Raw genomic sequence first — 20,143 nt, forward strand, 5'->3', positions numbered from 1 at the left:
ATTTGTTTGTTTTTAAGAGTAAGCAGTATTTCTTTTTTTCCAGTTACATGCAAATATATATATATATTAAGATTTTTGAGTTCCAATTTTTTCTCCCTGTCTCCTAAGATAGCAAGCAATGTGATATAGATTATACAATGAAATTAAACATATTTCCACATTAGTCATAATAAAAGAAGAGAAAGGGAAAAAACAAAAAGAAAAAATAAAACAAAATAGTATGATCCAATCTGCATTCAGATTTCATAGTAATCTCTCTAGCTGTATATGGCATTCTCTAACATGAGTCTTTTAGAACTGTTCTGGATCACTGTATTGCTGAGAAAAGCTGTCATAAATAATCGGTGTACAATGTTACTATTATTACTGTAATTGTGTACAATGTTCTTCCTGGTCTGTTTACTATACTCGGCATGAGTTCATATAAGTCTTTCCTGGTTTTTCTGAAACCCCAAGCATTGCTTTTGCCAAATGAGAGGGTCAAACTCAAGAGTCAGGGAAAGAAAGAATTCTAAAGCTAACAAGTGATCAATGGAGATTTAAGAAAAAGGGTACTGATGAGACTTTTTTAATGCCTCTCCTCACCACTAGTTTCTTACAGAAAACTAAGATCTGCTCCTGTCATCTACCCTATTTACTACCTTGCTTTATCAGTTCCCTTTTGGAAAATTGGTCAAAGGCCAAGTCAGCCATGCTTGTTCCTGTGTCCTTTCTCCCCACCAACAGCTGCAAATGTGACTGTCACTTCTAAAATTAGTGTTTAAGTACATGTTATTGTTTTAAGTGTTTTGTGATATGTGTATCATCACAACATATTAAAATTTGAAGCCAATTTGAAATTGTACCTATTCTGTTTACTTGAATGTTGGGAATTGAGACTGGAAGTAGAAAGGGGACAAAATATAAAAGGCAACAGATTGGATGCACTGAGCATTTAGATTTTGTCAGAGGTACCTGTGTGGGTGTTCTATGCAGTACATTTAATTAAGCAATCAAAAAATACATTCATGGGTAGATTCTTTGTGAACCACAAGACAACAAGAGGTCCTAGACAAACAAAGCAAGAACAACTTTTACTTTCAAATTTACTCCTGGACAGTACCCAATCTGGACTGGGGTTTGAAAAGGAGAGCAACTGGGCTGAGGGAAGAAGCAAGCCAAAGAAAAGCCAGTAGACTCAAGTAGGGAAAGGAAGCAAGCTGGCATTAAAACGCTAAGATTAGAAGGCTCCTTAGGAATAGATGGTTGTGGGCCCCTGTGAGCAGTCTTTGAGAATCCAAGGCCATCTCTATGATATGATGAGAAACTAGAAGAAATAATATTTCAACATCTACCAACTGGAGAAAAATGCAGTAACTTACATGGGGGAAATTCTCTAGTAAACGGACCAAAATGGAAGAAGTTAAAATGAAATACATTCTATATACATATATACATATTATTGATCTCTCTTAAAAGTTCACTTGTGACAGAGAAAAGGCTATCTTTTGTGAGAAAAAGTATTTGCTAGTGCTGGTGATTTTTTTTTTAAATGAGCTTTGTCCTTATATACATATATCGTGTTTAACATATACTTTAACATATTTAACATGTATTGGTCTACCTGCCATCTGGGGGAGAGGGTGGAGGAAAGGAGGGGAAAAATTGGAACAACAGGTTTTGAAATTATCAATGCTGAAAAATTACCCATGCATTTATCTTGTAAATTAAAAAGCTATAATAAAACAAATAAATAAACGAGCTCTGTCCTTTTACTCTAGCCCCATGTCCACTTTTTTGTTTTTCCATGAAACTATAACTACTAAAGAGCAAGACCAATAATTATCTTTGATTTTTCCCCTCTTTTGCTCAAACTACATATTCAACCAATTACCAAGTTATATCAATTCTACTTCAGTAACATCTTTTAAAACTTCTTTCTACTACCTTCATAAATCAAGTCTTCACCAAAAGGCGGCTACTGAAATAGCTTCCTAATTGCTCTCTTGTACCCAGGCTCTTCCCTCTCCAATCCTTTCCTCACACAGTTGCCAACTTTATATTTTTAAAGCACAGGTCTGACTATGTCACTTCCTTACGCAAGAAGCTCTACTGGTTCTTACATGCCTCAAGGGTAAAACATAAACAACTCTGATATTTAAAATCTTTCAAATAGGTCTCTAACCTTTGTTTTCTATTTTATTACACTTTATTTTCTTTCAACTTACTTGCTCTTCCCTACATGTATTCTACCTTCAATCTTGTATTTTTACAAAGACTAGCACCATTCCTGGATTCCTCTCCCCACACCTCCACTTCTTAAAATCTTAATTAGCTTAAGCACCATTTCCAATACAAACCTTATCTTGATCCTCCCAGTTGCTAGTACTCCCTTTTCTATCTCATTTCTGGAAATTATTCTGTAATTACTTTGCATGTATTTATCTGTGTTCCTGTTGTTTCTTCCCAATAGAAGGCAAGCTCCTTGGGGATAGGCATTATGTCATTTTTGTCTCTGTATTCCCCCAGTATCTAGCACAGAATAATAAAATGCTTATTGAATAAATGATTCAATGATTGATTGAATGAATGGATGGTGATGAGGCTCAATACTGCAAAGCAACCAACTGAAGAAACTGGGGATATTTAGCCTGAAGGAGGAAAACCTGGGAGGGAGGAAGCAGGTTATAAGGAACAGGGCATATATGATAGTTATCTTGAAGTTTAGATGGCTGTCATATAAAATCAAAGTCAGAATTTTTTTTTTTTGACCAATGTCTCAAAATTATTGAGGCATATTTCAGCCAATAAAAAGAACATCCTCCTAACAATTTGAGTCCACTAAAAATTAAACTGGCTAGCCCTGGGAAATACTGAGTTTACTACTATTAGAGGTAAGTATACCTTAGCGAAGCAAATTACAACTTGCTGAAGATTAGAGACAGCAAGGTAAAATGGATAAAGTGCTGGATAGAATCAAGAGACCTGGGTAAAAATCCAATCTCTCCACATTAGCTTATGTGATCATGGACAAATTAAAACCTCTAAAAGTTGTTTCTTCATCTGTAAAATAGAAATAATATTCATATTACTTTATAAGGGCATTAATGAGGAAAGCACTTAAAAAATTAGGAAGTGAAGAGCAGACAAACTAAACCAGTGATTTGACTAGTTTATGCTAATTCTGGATAAAAAAAAAAAAAAACTCCCTTAATACAGGTCAACACCTGTGCTGCAATTCAGTCTTAGATAGTTGTCTACAGTTCTAACAGGTTTTGCCCAGAGTTAAAGTCATTATAGGATGTAGGACATGAACCTAAGTCCTCCTGGCATTGAGACTACTGCTCTATTCACTATATCTCATTGTCTCAAAAACTTTAAGGCAATATATAAACAAATTATTATGTTGTTGTAGAAGAGGTCATAACTGAAATAAGGGTTAGATTTCATGACCTATGACATTGAGTCAAATTCTGAAATTCTGTTATTCAATTAGGAACCTACTAGATACCAAAATCTTGATGTATATGAAAAAAGGCTGGGGAACAAGGGGGGGGGGGGGATTTAGGAAGGATTTGAAAAAAGAGATCTTGACAAGCAGAGTTGGAGGTAAGGAGAATGATCATTCTAGAAATGGAAGAAGGGTGAGTAAAGTCAGAAAGACAGAAGTAGGTAGGTTGGTAAGAGAGGAAGCTACTATTCTAGTTTGGCTGTAACATATTTAAAAGGAAGTAGCATAACAGAACGCTAGAAAGTCAATGATTGGAGTCAGATTGCTACTAGACCAAAAATACTATAATTAAGAATTTATACTTTCAGAGTAACAGAAAGTTTTGTTTTTTGTTTTTTTTTTTAGCAGCAACTAAACATAATGAGTGGTAAATTAGGAAGATTATATTAGCAGCATTATTAAAAGATGAGTTAAAGAAGGGAAAAACTTGAAATAGTGAAACCAGTTAGGAGTTGACAACAATAAACAATAAACAAAAGAAACAGTATGGCCCTGAACTAGACTAGAAAGGGGAAGACACAACAGAAATAATGTTCAAACAGAATTGCCAGGATTTGAAAACAAAGATCTCATGGGAATAAGGAAAAGTGTGATCAAGTATGTTAAATCCTGCAGAAAGAGCAAAGAAGATAATAACAATGAATGGATTTCAATCAGGTCAATGCTTGTATCTTAAAGAAGTCATAAGTGCTCTTGGATAGAGCACTTTCAGTAGGGTGATGGGAATGGAACTCAAACTACAAGATGATGAGGCATGAATAAGTAGTTGGAAAAGTAGAGGCAGTATATGTAAATTCTAAGTCTGGCAATAAAAGGGAAAGAAGAGTACTTCATATAGCTTCAATATAAATTAAAGACATCAAGGAAAATAGTTATCAGCAAGAGATTAATTTAATTTGTAGCCATCCTGCAATATTAAAAAGCAGTTCTTAGAGTGCAAAGTGATAGTGTTTCTGGGAGCTGGGGGTGACAAGTTGGTGGGAAGCCCCTCTGCAAAATTCTGCTGGGAGGCATAGAATTTAAATTGACACCACTGTTCATTAAACTGCTGTGTCAGGCATCTATTTTCAATGTGATAAATTCAGGTTCACATTAGGGAAAACAAATTTGGAATCATCCCAGTCCCATTCATCTTGGCAAAACTGAGCAAAACAAATAGTGATTATTAAAGAAACCAGCAATAACTACAAAATGATTTGCAGTTCCTCCTAACAGATGTTTCATGAGCAACTATGAGGATAAACAGAAGGAAAATTAAGTCTACAGAAAGTTGTGTTTTGTGTGTGTGTGTGTGTGTGTGTGTGTGTGTGTGTGTGTGTGTGTTTCTTAATCACTAAGGATTAAGTAAAACTAACAATGTATTCATCAAGCTAAACAAAATTTGGGTCACATTCCCAGATCACCCAGTCTAGGTCAGGCAAAGAGCTGCTTGGCTAGACTCTTCTCAGAACCCTAAAAGTAAAATCATACAAATATAACTTAGCTCATTCAGAGAAAGCTTATGAACTCTGTTAACTATATTTTACTATGTCTCTTGTAACATATTTTATAAGGAACATAGAGGATCACATACCACTGTTGCCACAATCAGCACAAGAGATGAGCTCTTCTGGTTTCTTCTCTCGGTTTTGTTCCTTTGTACCAAGACAAAAACTACAGATTGGAATTGGTTCAGCAACTGGCTGTAAAGAAACAAACATAATTCATTCATATAGATTATATTTTTTCAGTAAGCTGGCTAGTAAAAGAACAAATTTATAAAGGTAATCAAATTGCACTTCACGGCTCCTTGCAGACAGAGGTTTATCTATATGTAAATGTATGTGTATGACTGTGTTTACATCTGCTCAACACTAAAGTGGCTTCATTCCACATGGGCTGAACTCATAACTCTGAAGATACAACATACTGATCATAATGAGCCTGGAAGAAAAAATGTGGATGCCTCATTCTGAATCAACTACCAATGGATCCTACTCAGAAAATAACTCAAATCAAAAGAGAACCAACATGGCACAGAAGGTAAAAATGGATTTGAAGTTAGGTAATCAGGGAAATAATCTCATCTATGATACTTACTAGCTATGAGATTAGTCAAGTTACAATCTCTCTAAGCCTCAGTTTCTTCATCTGTAAGATAGAGTCTGAGGCCCCTTCCAGTTCTAAATGTAAGATCTTGTGAGCTTTTGACTGTATGACCTATGATACTGAAAGTTGGTTCATTGTGACATCAGCATTCTAGTTGACAAAAGGAAACTGAAATCAACCAGAAAATTAAAGAACCAAATGTTGGCCAGATGGATCAGGCATCAAACAGTTGTTGGGGGAGGGCGGGAGGGGAGAGAACAAGATAAAGGAAGGGAACTACAGAAATAGTATAGAAAATTATGTAAGCTAAAGCTGTTACTACAGTTTAACTAACATTTATTAAGCCTGACAATATACCAAGTGAATCTGTTTCTGTTTCTCAATGCTCAAAAGAAGAAGATTAAAAGAGGAAATAAAAGAGAAAATGGGATGAAAACATACAACTATTCCACTACCAATTAAATGGGAAACTATCCTAGGACAGGAAAAAGAGCAACTGGAGCCTGGAATAACCTAGGTTTGAATTACAGCCATGTCAATTACTTTCTATGTAATCCTGAACAAACTACTTTACCCTTCTGGGTCTTACTTTCCTCACACAAAAATGAAAAGTTAGACTAGTTAACTTTTAAATTCTAAATCAACAATCCTATTATCTTAGAAGTTAAAGTATAGCATTATAGTGATGACTACTTTACATCCCATTTGTTAGTAACATGAAATAATTGATGTGTTAAAGTATGACCAAGGCTGAAATAAGAAGAATCCTGACCTTTATGTTGGTAGGGACCTGTGATTTCAGTAATGTAGGCAACTCAAGTCAAGAAAACCATCTTCTTCAATGCAGATCAATGACTAAACAATCAGCCTTAAAAATCTGATTATGGCACAGAGATTAAGAGAATTGCTCAAGTTCATACAACCAGTCTGAGTCAGAGAGGTGAGGTTTCCAGACAGATGATTCTGACTCCAAGGTCAGTTGCTCTATTCATTACCACCATTTTTCAAAAGAATACTGAATTTATAGCCTGAAAGTATATTTCTCAAGTTTAAAAAAAAGTCATATAGGCCTAAATTAATATTCCCAATAAACTGGAAAGAATAAAATGTTTAATTTTTTTTTTAATATGTGAGGTTACATTCACAGTTATCTAAATATTGCTGACTGCTGTTCATTCTTAAACTCATCACATGGATAAAACGTAGATTAGTATGATGCACTTTACATCTATCCAAATAAGATTGAACCTAAATGATTATACAAAAGCAACTTTAATGACATATGATGATAATGATAGTTGAAATAGTTTGTAACTGTGTTTCCTCCGCACCTCCTACTCATTTTAGTAGGAAATATTGGCAATTTGAAACTAGTCATTTGGCTTTTGAACTGCAAGTTAAAATAATTTCAATAAATCATCTTGGTCATAAGTAAGGCTTTCTTCCTGAAAATGATTGATGATATAGCATTACTAGGTTATGGCAAATCTTCTATATCAACCTATTTGTGAACCTGCTTGACTCTTGAATGTATTCAGTTAAGACTATTTGAGCTACAAAGCTATTTAAACAATTTCACTTTCTAAGTTTTTAATGAAGTACAAAACAGAAGAGGAATTCTCCTATGTCTTCCCACACTTTTTCATAACTTTAATCTTAAATATATGTTTGTCTTTATAACCTATCTAAATAAACATATTGATAGTTAATACTAGATTTTGAGGAAATTTTATGGCAAATAGGTAGACATATAATTAAAGTAGCTAGGAGATTCAGCAATTTTTTGAAATTTTATGTATGTCTATATTGTTTTTTTAAAACATGCTGATATTTCTCAATCAACTGCAGAGAGACAAGTGAGTAGCATGCAGGAGTCTAAACAGCTAGATACTAGCCACTTTGCAGCATAAAATTACCAAGTGCATATAAACCACAGGAAAATGACACTTTCTAAATTGTTTCATCTGCTGCCCTCAAATACCAAATAAATATTTCCCAGATACCCACCAGATGGCAGCATTAAGGAAATACCTATTCTAGAAGCTTTCAGAATTATTATATACAAATTCTGATTTGATGCACTGGGAAAGATTTTTAAAAGAAATTGAAGCTGATAAGAATATCTATTCCCTTGAACTGTTATTATTTGAAGCTAGCATAGCTTTTTCTACTTAAGCTACTTCTCTGATTGATTTGGTATGGGCACATTTCTTTGTCTCCAAAGATTTCTGATCTTTAATTTTTACACCACTGACAATGATATTAATTTAATAAAACCTCAGGGTTAGAAGGTAATTAAAGAGACCAAACTATACCTGAATAGAAACCCCTTCTAGCAAGTACTGAACAAGTGGTAACCTAGCCTCTGTACTTCCCAAGGAAGACCATTCCTCTTTTGAATAGTTCTCATTATTAGAAGCTTTTACTTATATCCAACCTAAATATGCCTCCTGCCTTTTTCCAATTCTATCTTGGCACTGAGTGAACAAATTCGAAAGCTGCAAAGCACAAGTTTTGGCAAGTTCTACCAATCTTATAATAAAGCCCAATACTATTCTCCAAGGACCATGGAGAGCGCATTTACCAAAAAGCTGACAATTAAATGATAAAATGTTCTGGTCTGACAACCTATGAAAAAAGAGAAAATACAAAATGGTCCTGAATCCTATGTAATCTAGCTCTTTGGCAGTGGTTGAGTAGACAAAAAGGGGAAGGACATAGTATTTCATATAAGGGAATTGGACAATGTCAACATTAACATTCTCAGTATAAATATCACACACAAAAAAAGTTTCAGCTAAAAGATTCACAAAGAAGCAAATAAAGAAATTGAGAGTTGGTTTTACTATGTATCCAAAGAAAAGAAAAAAAAAATCATCTAACCTTGCAGTGGTCATAATGAGAATAAGCAAAAAGATCAACACAAAGAAAGGTTACAATTTATATCTGATGCAGAGAATAAAGTGGAAATGGTTCTATGAAAAATTAAAAATAAGATTTTCCAAACCAAGTCAAAATATACAACATTTTTGATGACTTTGATCCTAAGGTAACATAGAATAGAAACAGGAAGGGGGGGGGGGGGGGGAAGATCCAAGATTTAAGATTAAGAAAAGCTCATAGAATGAATGAGAAAGGAATGAATGTGACCAATTGCTTGGAGAATATGCAAAAATTTCAAATCAATAGTCATAAATATTTTCATCAAAAGCTATAGGATGTGAAAATCATCACACACACACACACACACACACACACACACACACACACACAAATGAAATGTTATATCATTGGGTTTTGTTTTGCTTTCCAACCCATCTGTGATTTCATTGATATGAGACTAAATCCAGAAACTTTTAGGTGTAACTTATTAATCTGTTCCTTCATGCCTACTGCAAGTTCTATACCTTGTATGATCATTTCAGCCCTGCATTCACTAATTCAAACTTCAGAAATACTCCTCTGCTCCTGGGACTCTTGCTGCTGACTGGCTGGCTCTTTCTAGAAGTTCCATTTAAGGAAGGCACTCAACCCAACCATCTTTTCATTTCTTATTAAGCTGTGCTCCTCCAGATTTCTCCTCCATGTCCCGGCATCAAGCATCTTCACCCTCTCTCCCACTTTCAGCTTCCTTTAATACATTAGAATTTAAGCTTTTTAAGGACAGGGACTATATCTGCTTTTGCTCATATTTGTATTCTTAGCACTTTACTACAGTGCCTGACATACAGTAAACACTTAATAAATGCTCTTTTTAGACTATGTGCTTAGAGTTGTCTAGGGTCCTGAGAGATTGACTTGCCCAGGATGACACCATCAATATGGGTCAGAGACAACATTTGAATACAAGTTTCTCTGACTCCTGGATTGAGTCTCTAGCTGTGCCATGTGACATTAGGTTACAATAGCTCCAATATAACCTGTTTAAACAACTTTGTCTAACTGAGCAATCTTTTCACTTTCTGTTAAAATCACAGAAGCACACAGATCTCCTACGTAAGTTTCAGCTAATATCTGAAAAGATACATACATAAGCAAATGATTAAGATAACCAAAGAGAAATAGAAACCAGTTGCTCCATTCAATGCAAAACTGCACAAAAGGATGACAAAGAAAGCCATAGTAGAGGGAAGCCTAACTTTCGTTAGGAGAGGGTCATGCCAAGAAAAGGATTTTCAAACTCCATCAAATAGTCCTGAAGCCAGCTGGTAATCTGGAATGGAGAGTTGCAAACTAAGGAAAGCTACAACTGGGGAGTCTCAAGCCAGAAATCAGGTCTGGACTGCTTCGAACAGAAATCAAAGGGCTCACAAGTCATTGTGAAAGGAGACATGGCTCAGCTATAGAGCTCTGACAACCACAGCAGGAGAAAAGACTAACTTGGTGCATGTACATGTGTGGAAGGGGGAATAGAGTAGTAGTATAAAAAGAACTAAGGCCAAACTGAGCTACAACATCCATACAGAGCCTATCAGAGGCACGACAAAGAGTAGAACCAACTCAGAAATTAAGAGATTAAGCACAGGAAAGAAGTGAACCTCATTGAGACCAAAATTCAAATTGAACTGCCAAGAGATTGAAGCAGAGAATGAGATTTAGTACTAATCAGGTCATCAAAGCTGATTGTATCAAAGACATCCAAGACTACACAGGAGAAAATGAAACAAGCATATACATACTATCCAAGAGTACTGGAAAGCACTTGCCCAGGCACAAAATCCCAAACTAAGAAGAGGAGTTAAACATATGAGTAAAGAGAAGAAAACACTAAATTCAACAAAGAAATACTAAAAATTAAGAGAAGCTTACAAGGTAAATCCAGGGGGGGGAAAGAGTAAAAGGAAGAAAAATGGGTCTTACCACAAGATGCAGAAATAAAAAAACTGAAACTAAGAGTGTTTGAAGTGAAAGAAAAAGAAAAAAAGAAAGAGAGAGAGAGAGAGAGAGAGAGAGAGAGAGAGAGAGAGAGAGAGAGAGAGAAAGACAAGAGAGACAAGGAGGGGGAGAGAGACAGAGAGTGAGAGAGACAAGAAGAGAGAAACAAGGGGAGAGAGAGAGAGAGAGAGAGAAGGACAGACAGAGAGAGGACAGAGAGAGAGAAGGACAGACAGAGAGAGGACAGAGAAAAGGAGACAAAGAGAGAGAGACACACACAAAGAGAGACAGAGACAGACAGAGACAGACAGACAGACAGAAAGAAAGAAAGAAAGAAAGAAAGAAAGAAAGAAAGAAAGAAAGAAAGAAAGAAAGAAAGAAAATAAGCCAAATGGAATTCAATGGCTCCATAAAACAATAAGGATTAGAATAAAGTCAAATGACTGTAAATAGAAGAAAATGTAAGATTATCCACTATTAAAAAAACAACAAAAAAGCCCTGAAAAACAAATTGAACATATTTAACATGTATTGGACTACTTGCCATCTAGGGCAGGAGGTGGGGGGAAGGAGGGGAGAAGGTGGAACAGAAGGTTTTGCCTATGCATACGTTTTGTTAAATAAAAAGCTATAATAAAAAGAAATAAAAATAAAAATAAAACAGGTTTAAGAATGAGAATTTAATAGACTGAACTAAAGCATAATCAAATTTAAAAACTGTTAATTAATGAATTAACTATGGACTTTAAGTGGATAGAGTAACTATAACAGAAAGAAAATTTTGGAATAAAATATTCCAAAATGCTTAAGAGACTTATAAACAAAAACGGAATCACCCTCCAAAATTGTTTATTACTTTAGAGAAGAAAATGGTCTTTCACAGAATAGGACTTTCATGCATTCCTAATGAAAAGGACTAAACTGAGTAGAAATTCTAAAATGCAAATTCAGGAGTCAAAAGAAATCTCTAAAAGTTAAAAAAAATGAGGAAGTGGAAGGGACTAAATGATAATAAAATCACAATCTAATAGAAGGAAAAGAAACATGTCCCCTAAAAATTCTGTCTTCAAAGGCTACACAGAGAATTCAGTCAGAAAAACAGCATCCAATATAGAGCTGTTCTCTTTTGTTAGTATTAAAAGTGTAAAGAAAGGAGGGAGGGGGGAGAGAATACATTGGAAAAGAAATGAGGAATATCTACTTATGTAAGGGTATTTGAGAATTAGAGGAAGAGAAAGAACAGACATTTCATAAACTTGACTTATTATCCAAGCCAAAAGAAGGAAGGTTGAATTCTCTCATTCTCTTTGTCTCTCTCTCTTTTTTTCACCTCAAGTTTAGTGAAAAAACTGACAGGAATAGATACAGGAAAGAGGGATCTATAAGAAGGAGAGTAGAGACAGAAAAGGTATAATCAGATACTTTGGAGGGTGAGTCAGATTAAAAAGGGAAAAAAAGTATAAAAAAAACAGACTGGAATCTGACTTAACAAACAAAAAAGGAAAAACATAAAAGTGAAAACAGATCACTTCAATCATAAATTATCAGTATTAATCATTGATTTCTTTTCTTTCTCAAAGCCCCCACTCCACCCACCTACTTGTACAGAAAAAAAGATGGCCAGGGGAAGAGGAAGAAAAATGAAAAAGGTTATGATGGGAGCAGGTAAGTGGCACAATGATAAGAGTACCAGCCCTGAAGTCAGAAGGACCTGAGTTCAAATCTGGCTTCAGATATTTAACATTTCCTAGCTGTGTGACCCTGGGCAAGTCACGTAACCCCAATTGTCTCAGAAAAAAAAAAAAGTTATGATGGAAAGAAACAAAAAACTAACCATCATAAATGCATCATAAATGAGATTTCACTCATACATGGATTTACTTTATCAAAGATAAAAAACAATTAGTTCTCCTCAAGGACTGAACAATTAGCTCCCCTCAAGGAGCTTGCAATAACCAAATAAATATTTGCAAATTCTCTCTCTCTCTCCCCCCTTCTCCCTCCCCCCCCCTTTGTCTCTGTCTCTCTCTCACTCACTCACCACACACACACACACACACATAGAGCATATATACAAAGTGAATTAGAACAAGAAGGCATAAGAATTAAGAGGGGTTGAGAAAAGCTCCTTATAGAAGATGAGATTTTAGTTAAGGCTCAAACAGAGCAGGAAAGCCAAAAGACAAAGATAAGGAGGAAGAACATTATGGGAGCCACCTGCCAGTGGCTGCTGGAGGTCTAACACAGACTTGTAGAATAGATCTCTTCATGTGAGAGGATGATTATGATACAAGGAGACTGAGTTGCTGCTGTTCTCTGATCTCTCCCTTCTTCCTTCTGCCTCCAACTTATTTCATTCCCAGTCCACAAGCAACACCTGTGTCAGTAAAGGCTGCTTTGCAACTCCTTCAGATGTTATGATTCACAATTGTGAAAGCTCTGGGAGAATTGATCTGCCCCTTCACCTAGGCATGGTCCTTAATACAGTATGAGAAAATAGGCAGAGAAAATGCCCAAAGACAAGAGATCATGTTCATGGAACAGCAAAGAGGTCATTGTCACTAAATTGAAAACATAGTAGGTAATAATATGCAAGAAGACTTCAAGGCTATGTTATGAAGGAGCTTTGAATGCCAAACAGAATTTTGTGTCTAATCCTGGAGCCATGAAGGAGCCACTGAAATTTATTGATTAGGTTGTTACATGGTCAGATTGGTGGCCAAAGAGAGGATGGATTATAGGAGAGAGAGACATACAGCAGGTAGACCAATAAGTAAGCTATTGTATTTGTACATGCATGAGGCAATAAAAGACCTGTACCAGAGCATAGTATGAGAGGAAAAATAAGGGGATATATTCAAAAGATGATATAAAGGTGAACCAATATGCCTTGGTAAAAGTTTAAATATAAGGTGAGAGACAATGAGGAATTGAGGATAACACCTATGATGTGAGCCTACTGAATTGGAAGGATGGTAGCAACTTCAGTAGTAAAAGAAAAGAGAAGGGTAAAGTTTAGAGAGAAAAGATATTTCAGTTTTGGATATGTTGAGTTTAAGGTGTCTACTGGACATCTAGAGGTGTGAAATTGGAGATCAGAAAAAAAGATTAAGCTAGCATAGAGCAAAGTTTCTTAAACTATGGGTGTGACTAGAAATTGGGACTTATTATCAGTAAATATTTGATTTGTATATTTATTTTATAAATCTATATCCCCAGGGTTGAATGAAAACATTTCAGGTGAAGAGGAGTTGCAGAGGGAACAAGTTTAAGAACCCTGGCATAGAATGATCAGCAAAGAGATGGTCATTAAATTCACAGAAGTTGATGAGATCACCAACATCAGTAAGTTAATTTGTATAGAACGAGAAGAAAATAATAAGATCCATGCTTCTTAAATTAATAGATTCAGTGTTATGTTACTATAACTACTCACAGGTTATTTTATGGAACTAGAAAAATACTAACTTTTATCTGGAAGAATAAAAAGATCAAGAATTTTAAGGAAATCAATGAAAAAAAAGTGAAGGAAGGCCTAGTAGTACTAGATTTCAAATTATACTATAAAGGGTAACCATCAAAACAATCTGGTATTTGGATAAGAAATAGTGATCAATGGAAGAGATTAAGTAGACAATGACTCCAGTAATCTAATATTTGATAAAAACCAAAGCATAAGCTTTAGGTATAAGAATTCACCATTCAACAAAAACTTCTGAGAAAAAATGGAAAGTAGACTGGCAGAAAAAAGACATATACCAATAATTCACACCATATACTAATTAGAAAACATTCTGGAGAATATTTTGAAACCATGCCCAAAGTGCTATAAAACTGTGCATTCTCTTTAACACAAGATCATTGCTAGGCCTGTCTCTCAAAAAAAATCAAAGAAAAAAGAGAAAGATCCATATATTAAAAAATATTTATAGCAGCTCGTTTTAGTGGGAAAGAATTGAAAACTAAGGAAATACCAACAATTACACAATGTTGTACTGATAAACAATTGTGAATCAATACAATGACCCCAAGAATTCTAAAAGATTCCTGATGAAAAATAAAAATACTATGCTCCTCCAGAGAAAGAATTGATAAAAGTCTGAATGCAGTATTTCCTACCCCCCCTTTTATTTTTCTTGCTTTTTTTTAACAATATGGTATTAATATGGAAATGTTTTGCATTAATTCCACACTTGTGTAACAGGAAACATATAGCTGGTCTTCTTAATGGGTGGGGGAGGACCTGGAGGGAGGAAGAGAATTTAATCTCAAAATTTTACAACTGAATGTTTAAAAAAAAAATTTATTAAAGTGCTGTATTCAAAAGGGGAAAAAAAAAAAAGACTTATATAGACTGATGAGTGATAAGTAAAGTGAACAAAATCAGAACAAATTATACCATGACTGTAATATAAAGGAAAACAATTGTGAAAGACTATAAAACCAACTAGTCATTGCACCAGTCATAGTTTTTAAGTCCAAAAGACTGATGGGCAGAATTGGTAATGAATCATCGTGAGAAAGAAGAGGAGGAGGAGGAGGAGGAGGAGGAGGAGGAGGAGGAGGAAGACGATGACGACAAAGAGAGAGCATTGTATTATGTGTTTGACAAATATTTCATTTGATCTTCCCAACAATCCTGGAAGATAGGTGCCATTCGGTACCCTATTTCACACTTGATGAAACTGAGGCAAACAGACATTAAGTGATTTGCCCCGGTCACACAGCTAATAATAGGTTAAGACTAGATTTAAAGTCAGGTATTCCATTCTCAAATAAGGTCAATGTGTGGATTTATTTTTCTTAACTAGACTTATTTGTAATAAGAAAAGCTTTACTTATTTGGAGAGAGGAAAGTAGGAATGGTAGTATTAGTGACACTTTTTTTTAAAGGAAGAAAAAGAATCATTAAAAATATATACACAGAAGAGAACAAAATGAAATACAGAATGAAAGTGAGATAAAGTGGACAATGTAGGAACTACCATGTCAAATGATAGATAGATAGATAGATAGATAGACAGACAGACAGATAGTCCTCTTTTTCTATTCTAAATAGTTAGGTGACACAGTGAACTTAATTCAGAAAAACTTAAATTCAAATCCTGCCTTAGATACTTACTAGCTGTATGACCCTGGGCAAGTCACTTAAACTCTATCTGCCTCAGGTTCCTCATCTGTAAAATAAGGATAATGATAACATTTATCTCCCAAGGTTATTGTGAGGATCAAATGAGATAATATTTATAAAGCACTTTGCAAACTTTAAAACACTATACTAATACACATATATATATACATATGCATATTATATATATTCACACACACATATATAAATACATACTATTATTTTTATCAAGTTCACAATAACAAAAAGGGAAATTTTAAAATAACCCATCCTTTATCAGTATCTACATATGACATAAAACAAAAAGGCATATGTTCAAGAATCATCTCCTACTGTTAGGATGCAGAACCCAAACAGGAGAGGAATTCCCAAGAGAAGGTAAGGTCTTCCAAACATTCCTGATGAGCAAGACACTATTCTAGTACTAACTGCATCAAAATCCCAAATACTGCAGGCCTCCTGACCTCAATACACACTCACTCAAACTAACAAAGGATAAAAGAAAAATCAAACTTATAAAGAATAAATATACACCATGTTATAAAATTGGAATTATATAGTCAACCCACTGAACAACTCTACCAGTAAACGGAAGGATAACAAATTGATCCCAGGATTAAACAGAAAGAAGGGAGCATACTTAATTGTACTAGACAAATTATGCAGTACTTTCAATTATTCCTAATGTCCCCTGACAACAAAATCCTATCTTCTTAATACCAGTACCCTTCTAGTGATGCTATATATACCTATGAATAAGGAACCATAATCTGTACAAACAAAATTATGAACTTAGAAATGATGTAAAATGGGACACTGAAAATAGGCTACACAAGGTGGTCAAAAATGACTTGGATGAAAGAATTGGTAAAAAGAAATTAACCACAAAATAGTGATTAAAAAAAAAAAAAAGGAGTGGATTAATCACAAATCAAAAATAAGCCTGAGTAATGTAATATATATATATATATGCTTTGTCAGATTTAGTCACTAGACTGGATATTTTAACCTAACTTTTTTTTGGTCATAATGGATGGTTCAATGAGGGGCGGGGGTAGAGAAAAATTAAAGTATAGTGATATAAAGACAAATGAGTAAATATGTGTGTGCATGTATGTATTTATGTTTTGTGTGCACACACCCACAAGCAGACACATACTCATAGAAGCCTGAGTGTTCAAATGATAACACTGAAATGTTACAAAAGACCTTAAACAAATCTTCAATTAAAAGAGCAAACTTTTTAAGGAAAAATTATAAGGAAATACCGTAAAAAGGTTATCATCTGCACTGGTAATGCACATAACTGAAACAACAAATTTATGAAAGAAATACAAAAAATAAAGAAATGAAGTTACACCCGAATTTCTTTTAGATCTAAGAAAACAATACTACTAAATTAAGCATCTATTAAATTCCAGGTATTTTGTTAGGCAGTAGGGATACAAGACAAAATATCCCTCAACAAGGTCACATTCTATATGTATGAAATTCACAGCAAATTAATAATAAAAAGTATATAAAACATTGTTTAACTATAATAGTTTTCCCTTGATTTATTCTTATTAGACTCCATTTCCAAAATATGTTTATAAATCAGAAAGATAATCTAATAACTAGAATAAAATTTGCTACTCTTCCATCCTTTAAAACCTGAAGATTTACTGTGGGATAGACTTGGTGAACTAATCTGGTTTGTAATAGCTGTGATTCCAAATAGTACTTAAACAATACAAAAACCACCTACAATTTAATTTTAGCAATGGGCTTACATAATATATAAAGTGAACATCCTTTAACCCCACCACAGAAAGAGAATAACTAATCAATGTATATCTCAATTATAATTTTAAAGTCAGGACAAATCCTAGAACAGATTCTAGAACTCCTAAGAAAGGGAGATAGAGTGTGGAAGTCAGCAGAGAATTTCGGTTTTATCATTTACCATCAATTTGCTCTTTGGAAAGTCTTTACATCCCTGGGATACAATTCTCTCTCTCTTCTGTAAAATGAAGGTATTAGTCTAAATTTAACTCTAAATTCATGACCTATGATCTGTAAAATAAAATAGTGATGATCGTAATATCATATGACATTTCTTTCACAAGGTTGTTCTAAAAACAGAAATGAGATCATATATGTAAAATACCTTGTAAACCTCCAAACATTATATATATATATGTCAATTATTATGTCATATTATCACAGAATTAGATGGGGAAAAACCTGAGAAGCCATATAATGCAAATCACACCTTTAAAAAATCACTTACTACATGGTATTAAACAAGTGGTTGTGAAAATCCCTGTCTTGTCTCAAGATATCCAGTAAACTGGAATCTACAACTTCCACCACAACCCATTTCACTTTTGGATAAATCAAATTCTTATGAATGTTTCTTTAAATCTAATGTAAATTTCCCTTTTTGGGACCTGTATGTGCACGAATGTTTGTGGCAGCCCTTTTTGTAGTGGCTAGAAACTGGAAACTGAATGGATGTCCATCAGTTGGAGAATGGCTGAATAAATTGTGGTATATGAAAATTATGGAATATTACTGTTCTGTAAGAAATGACCAACAGGATGATTTCAGAAAGGCCTGGAGAGACTTACATGAACTGATGCTAAGTGAAATGAGCAGGACCAGGAGATCATTATATACTTCAACAACAATACTAGATGATGACCAGTCCTGATGGATCAGGCCATCCTCAGCAACGAGATCAACCAAATCATTTCTAATGGAGCAGTAATGAACTGAACTAGCTATACCCAGAAAAAGAACTCTGGGAGATGACTAAAAACCATTACATTGAATTCCCAATCCCTATATTTATGCACACCTGCATCTTTGATTTCCTTCACAAGCTAATTGTACAATAATTCAGAGTCTGATTCTTTTTGTACAGCAAAATAATGTTTTGGTCATGTATACTTATTGTGTATCTAAGTTATATTTTAATATATTTAACATCTACTGGTCATCCTGCCATTTGGGGGAGGGGGTGGGGGGGGGTAAGAGGTGAAGGATTGGAACAAGGGGTTTGGCAATTGTTGATGCTGTGGGGTTACCCATGTATATATCCTGTAAATTAAGGGCTATTGAATAAAAAAAAAATAAAAAAAAAAGTAAATTTCCCTTTTTACAATAGGTCTACATTTTTAATGTAATCCTGGCTCTACAAAATCAATAATAATAATTATTATTAACAGTAATAAACCCCATTAATCATACCTTTTTAGAATTTTATACAATGGCTGATGGAATGTTCTCCAGTAACCAACAGTCTATACTTTGTGCATAATTAATTATAATTTCCTTTCCAAACTACACAGTTAGTGCCTCTTTCTCTACTTTTAAACTTTCTCCAAACTACAAATTAAATAATCTACCATGTGGCTAAGTGACACCCAAGAAAATCTCAAAATCAGTATAAATTTATTAAACTTCAAATCACTAACATATGATTCAATCCCACCTGCCTCTTAAAAGGATTTTTCACCATACAATAGAATTTCAAACTTAGAAATCTAGTCAAAAAAGGATGAGGAGGTGAGGGACAGTTCATTTTCCAGAACTTCAAACTTAAGGAATTTTCTATAACAATAGCTCCTAATGGAGTTAAGACAGAGAATATAAATTCTTGAACAAAGAGTTGAATTAAATTCAAGAATTTCAAGTATTAGTTTAGAAGATTCTTAGTCACTTAAAAAATTCAAAAAGTATGAAGGCAGACAGCCCAGAAGGATATTCAATAGCAGAGGAAAATCCTTGAATCAAAAAAATATTGTAAAATTCTCAAAATGTTACAGGACTCAAAGTATTGTAATCTTCATCCTGCAGTTATTTGCCAACCACAATCAACCTGTCATGCTTCTACTGAGTACCAACTAAACAAAAAATGATACATTGCAATGGATGCTATGTTTACATAATCCAAAAGGCCTGGATTTGAATCCCAGCTTTGCCACTTAAAAGTCAAAAAATATTTAAATTTTTACCACTTGGCAGACACTGGCTATCTACTTGACCCAAGGCAAGTTCAACCAAATAGGTTCATCCTCTTATCTGTACCATAAAGGAGTTGGACTATATTACCTCTAAGGTTTTGCCCAAGAAGACTGTGGGACTTTGTTAAAAGGGAAGCTGCTGGTAAATGACAACTAATATTCATGTTCAGGTTTCTCCTAACTTCTGCCCTCTATCTCTCTTTCTTAAGGAAATTCTACACTCTATTTTGAGTGTCTAAATTTATGATATATATATATATATATCAGTACCATTCAAGGGATTGTAAGGGAAACAAGCAAGTTAAAAATGTATTCTTTGTCTTTTAGGACATTACAAATAAAAGGAACATGTAGTGGAAAGAATGCTGGATTCATGGTTCAAATCTCAGGTCTGCTGCTGGATCCCTGTGTGACATTGGGCAAAACACAACCTTCTTGGCTCTCAGTTTCCTTGTAAGTAAAATAAGCCACATCCAAAATCAGCTGTTAAGTCTTGTGGATTGAATTCCCCATTATCTCTCATTCCCTAAATCCAATCAGTAGCCAAGGTCA

General features: G+C 34.4%; 1 protein-coding gene and 1 long non-coding RNA gene across 7 annotated transcripts in view; one reads left to right on the forward strand and one right to left on the reverse strand.

The window, feature by feature from the left end:
- The window catches only part of KAT6A (lysine acetyltransferase 6A), a 146,500-nt gene that overhangs the window by 76,147 nt on the left and 50,210 nt on the right, over positions 1-20,143 (reverse strand). For all 6 annotated transcript variants that reach the window (XM_031950763.1, XM_031950765.1, XM_031950766.1 and 3 more), the window contains one exon: positions 5,064-5,172. In XM_031950763.1, coding sequence (XP_031806623.1) covers positions 5,064-5,172 — 109 coding nt within the window. The remainder of the gene's footprint in view (positions 1-5,063; positions 5,173-20,143) is intronic.
- Positions 5,608-20,096, forward strand: LOC116421412. The gene is made up of 5 exons (XR_004231761.1): positions 5,608-6,552; positions 9,556-10,390; positions 12,034-12,118; positions 13,673-13,798; positions 19,919-20,096. It is a non-coding gene; the product is annotated as an uncharacterized LOC116421412 (long non-coding RNA).

This window comes from Sarcophilus harrisii, chromosome 2 (genome assembly GCF_902635505.1).
Source record: "Sarcophilus harrisii chromosome 2, mSarHar1.11, whole genome shotgun sequence".
Classification (NCBI taxonomy): domain Eukaryota; kingdom Metazoa; phylum Chordata; class Mammalia; order Dasyuromorphia; family Dasyuridae; genus Sarcophilus; species Sarcophilus harrisii.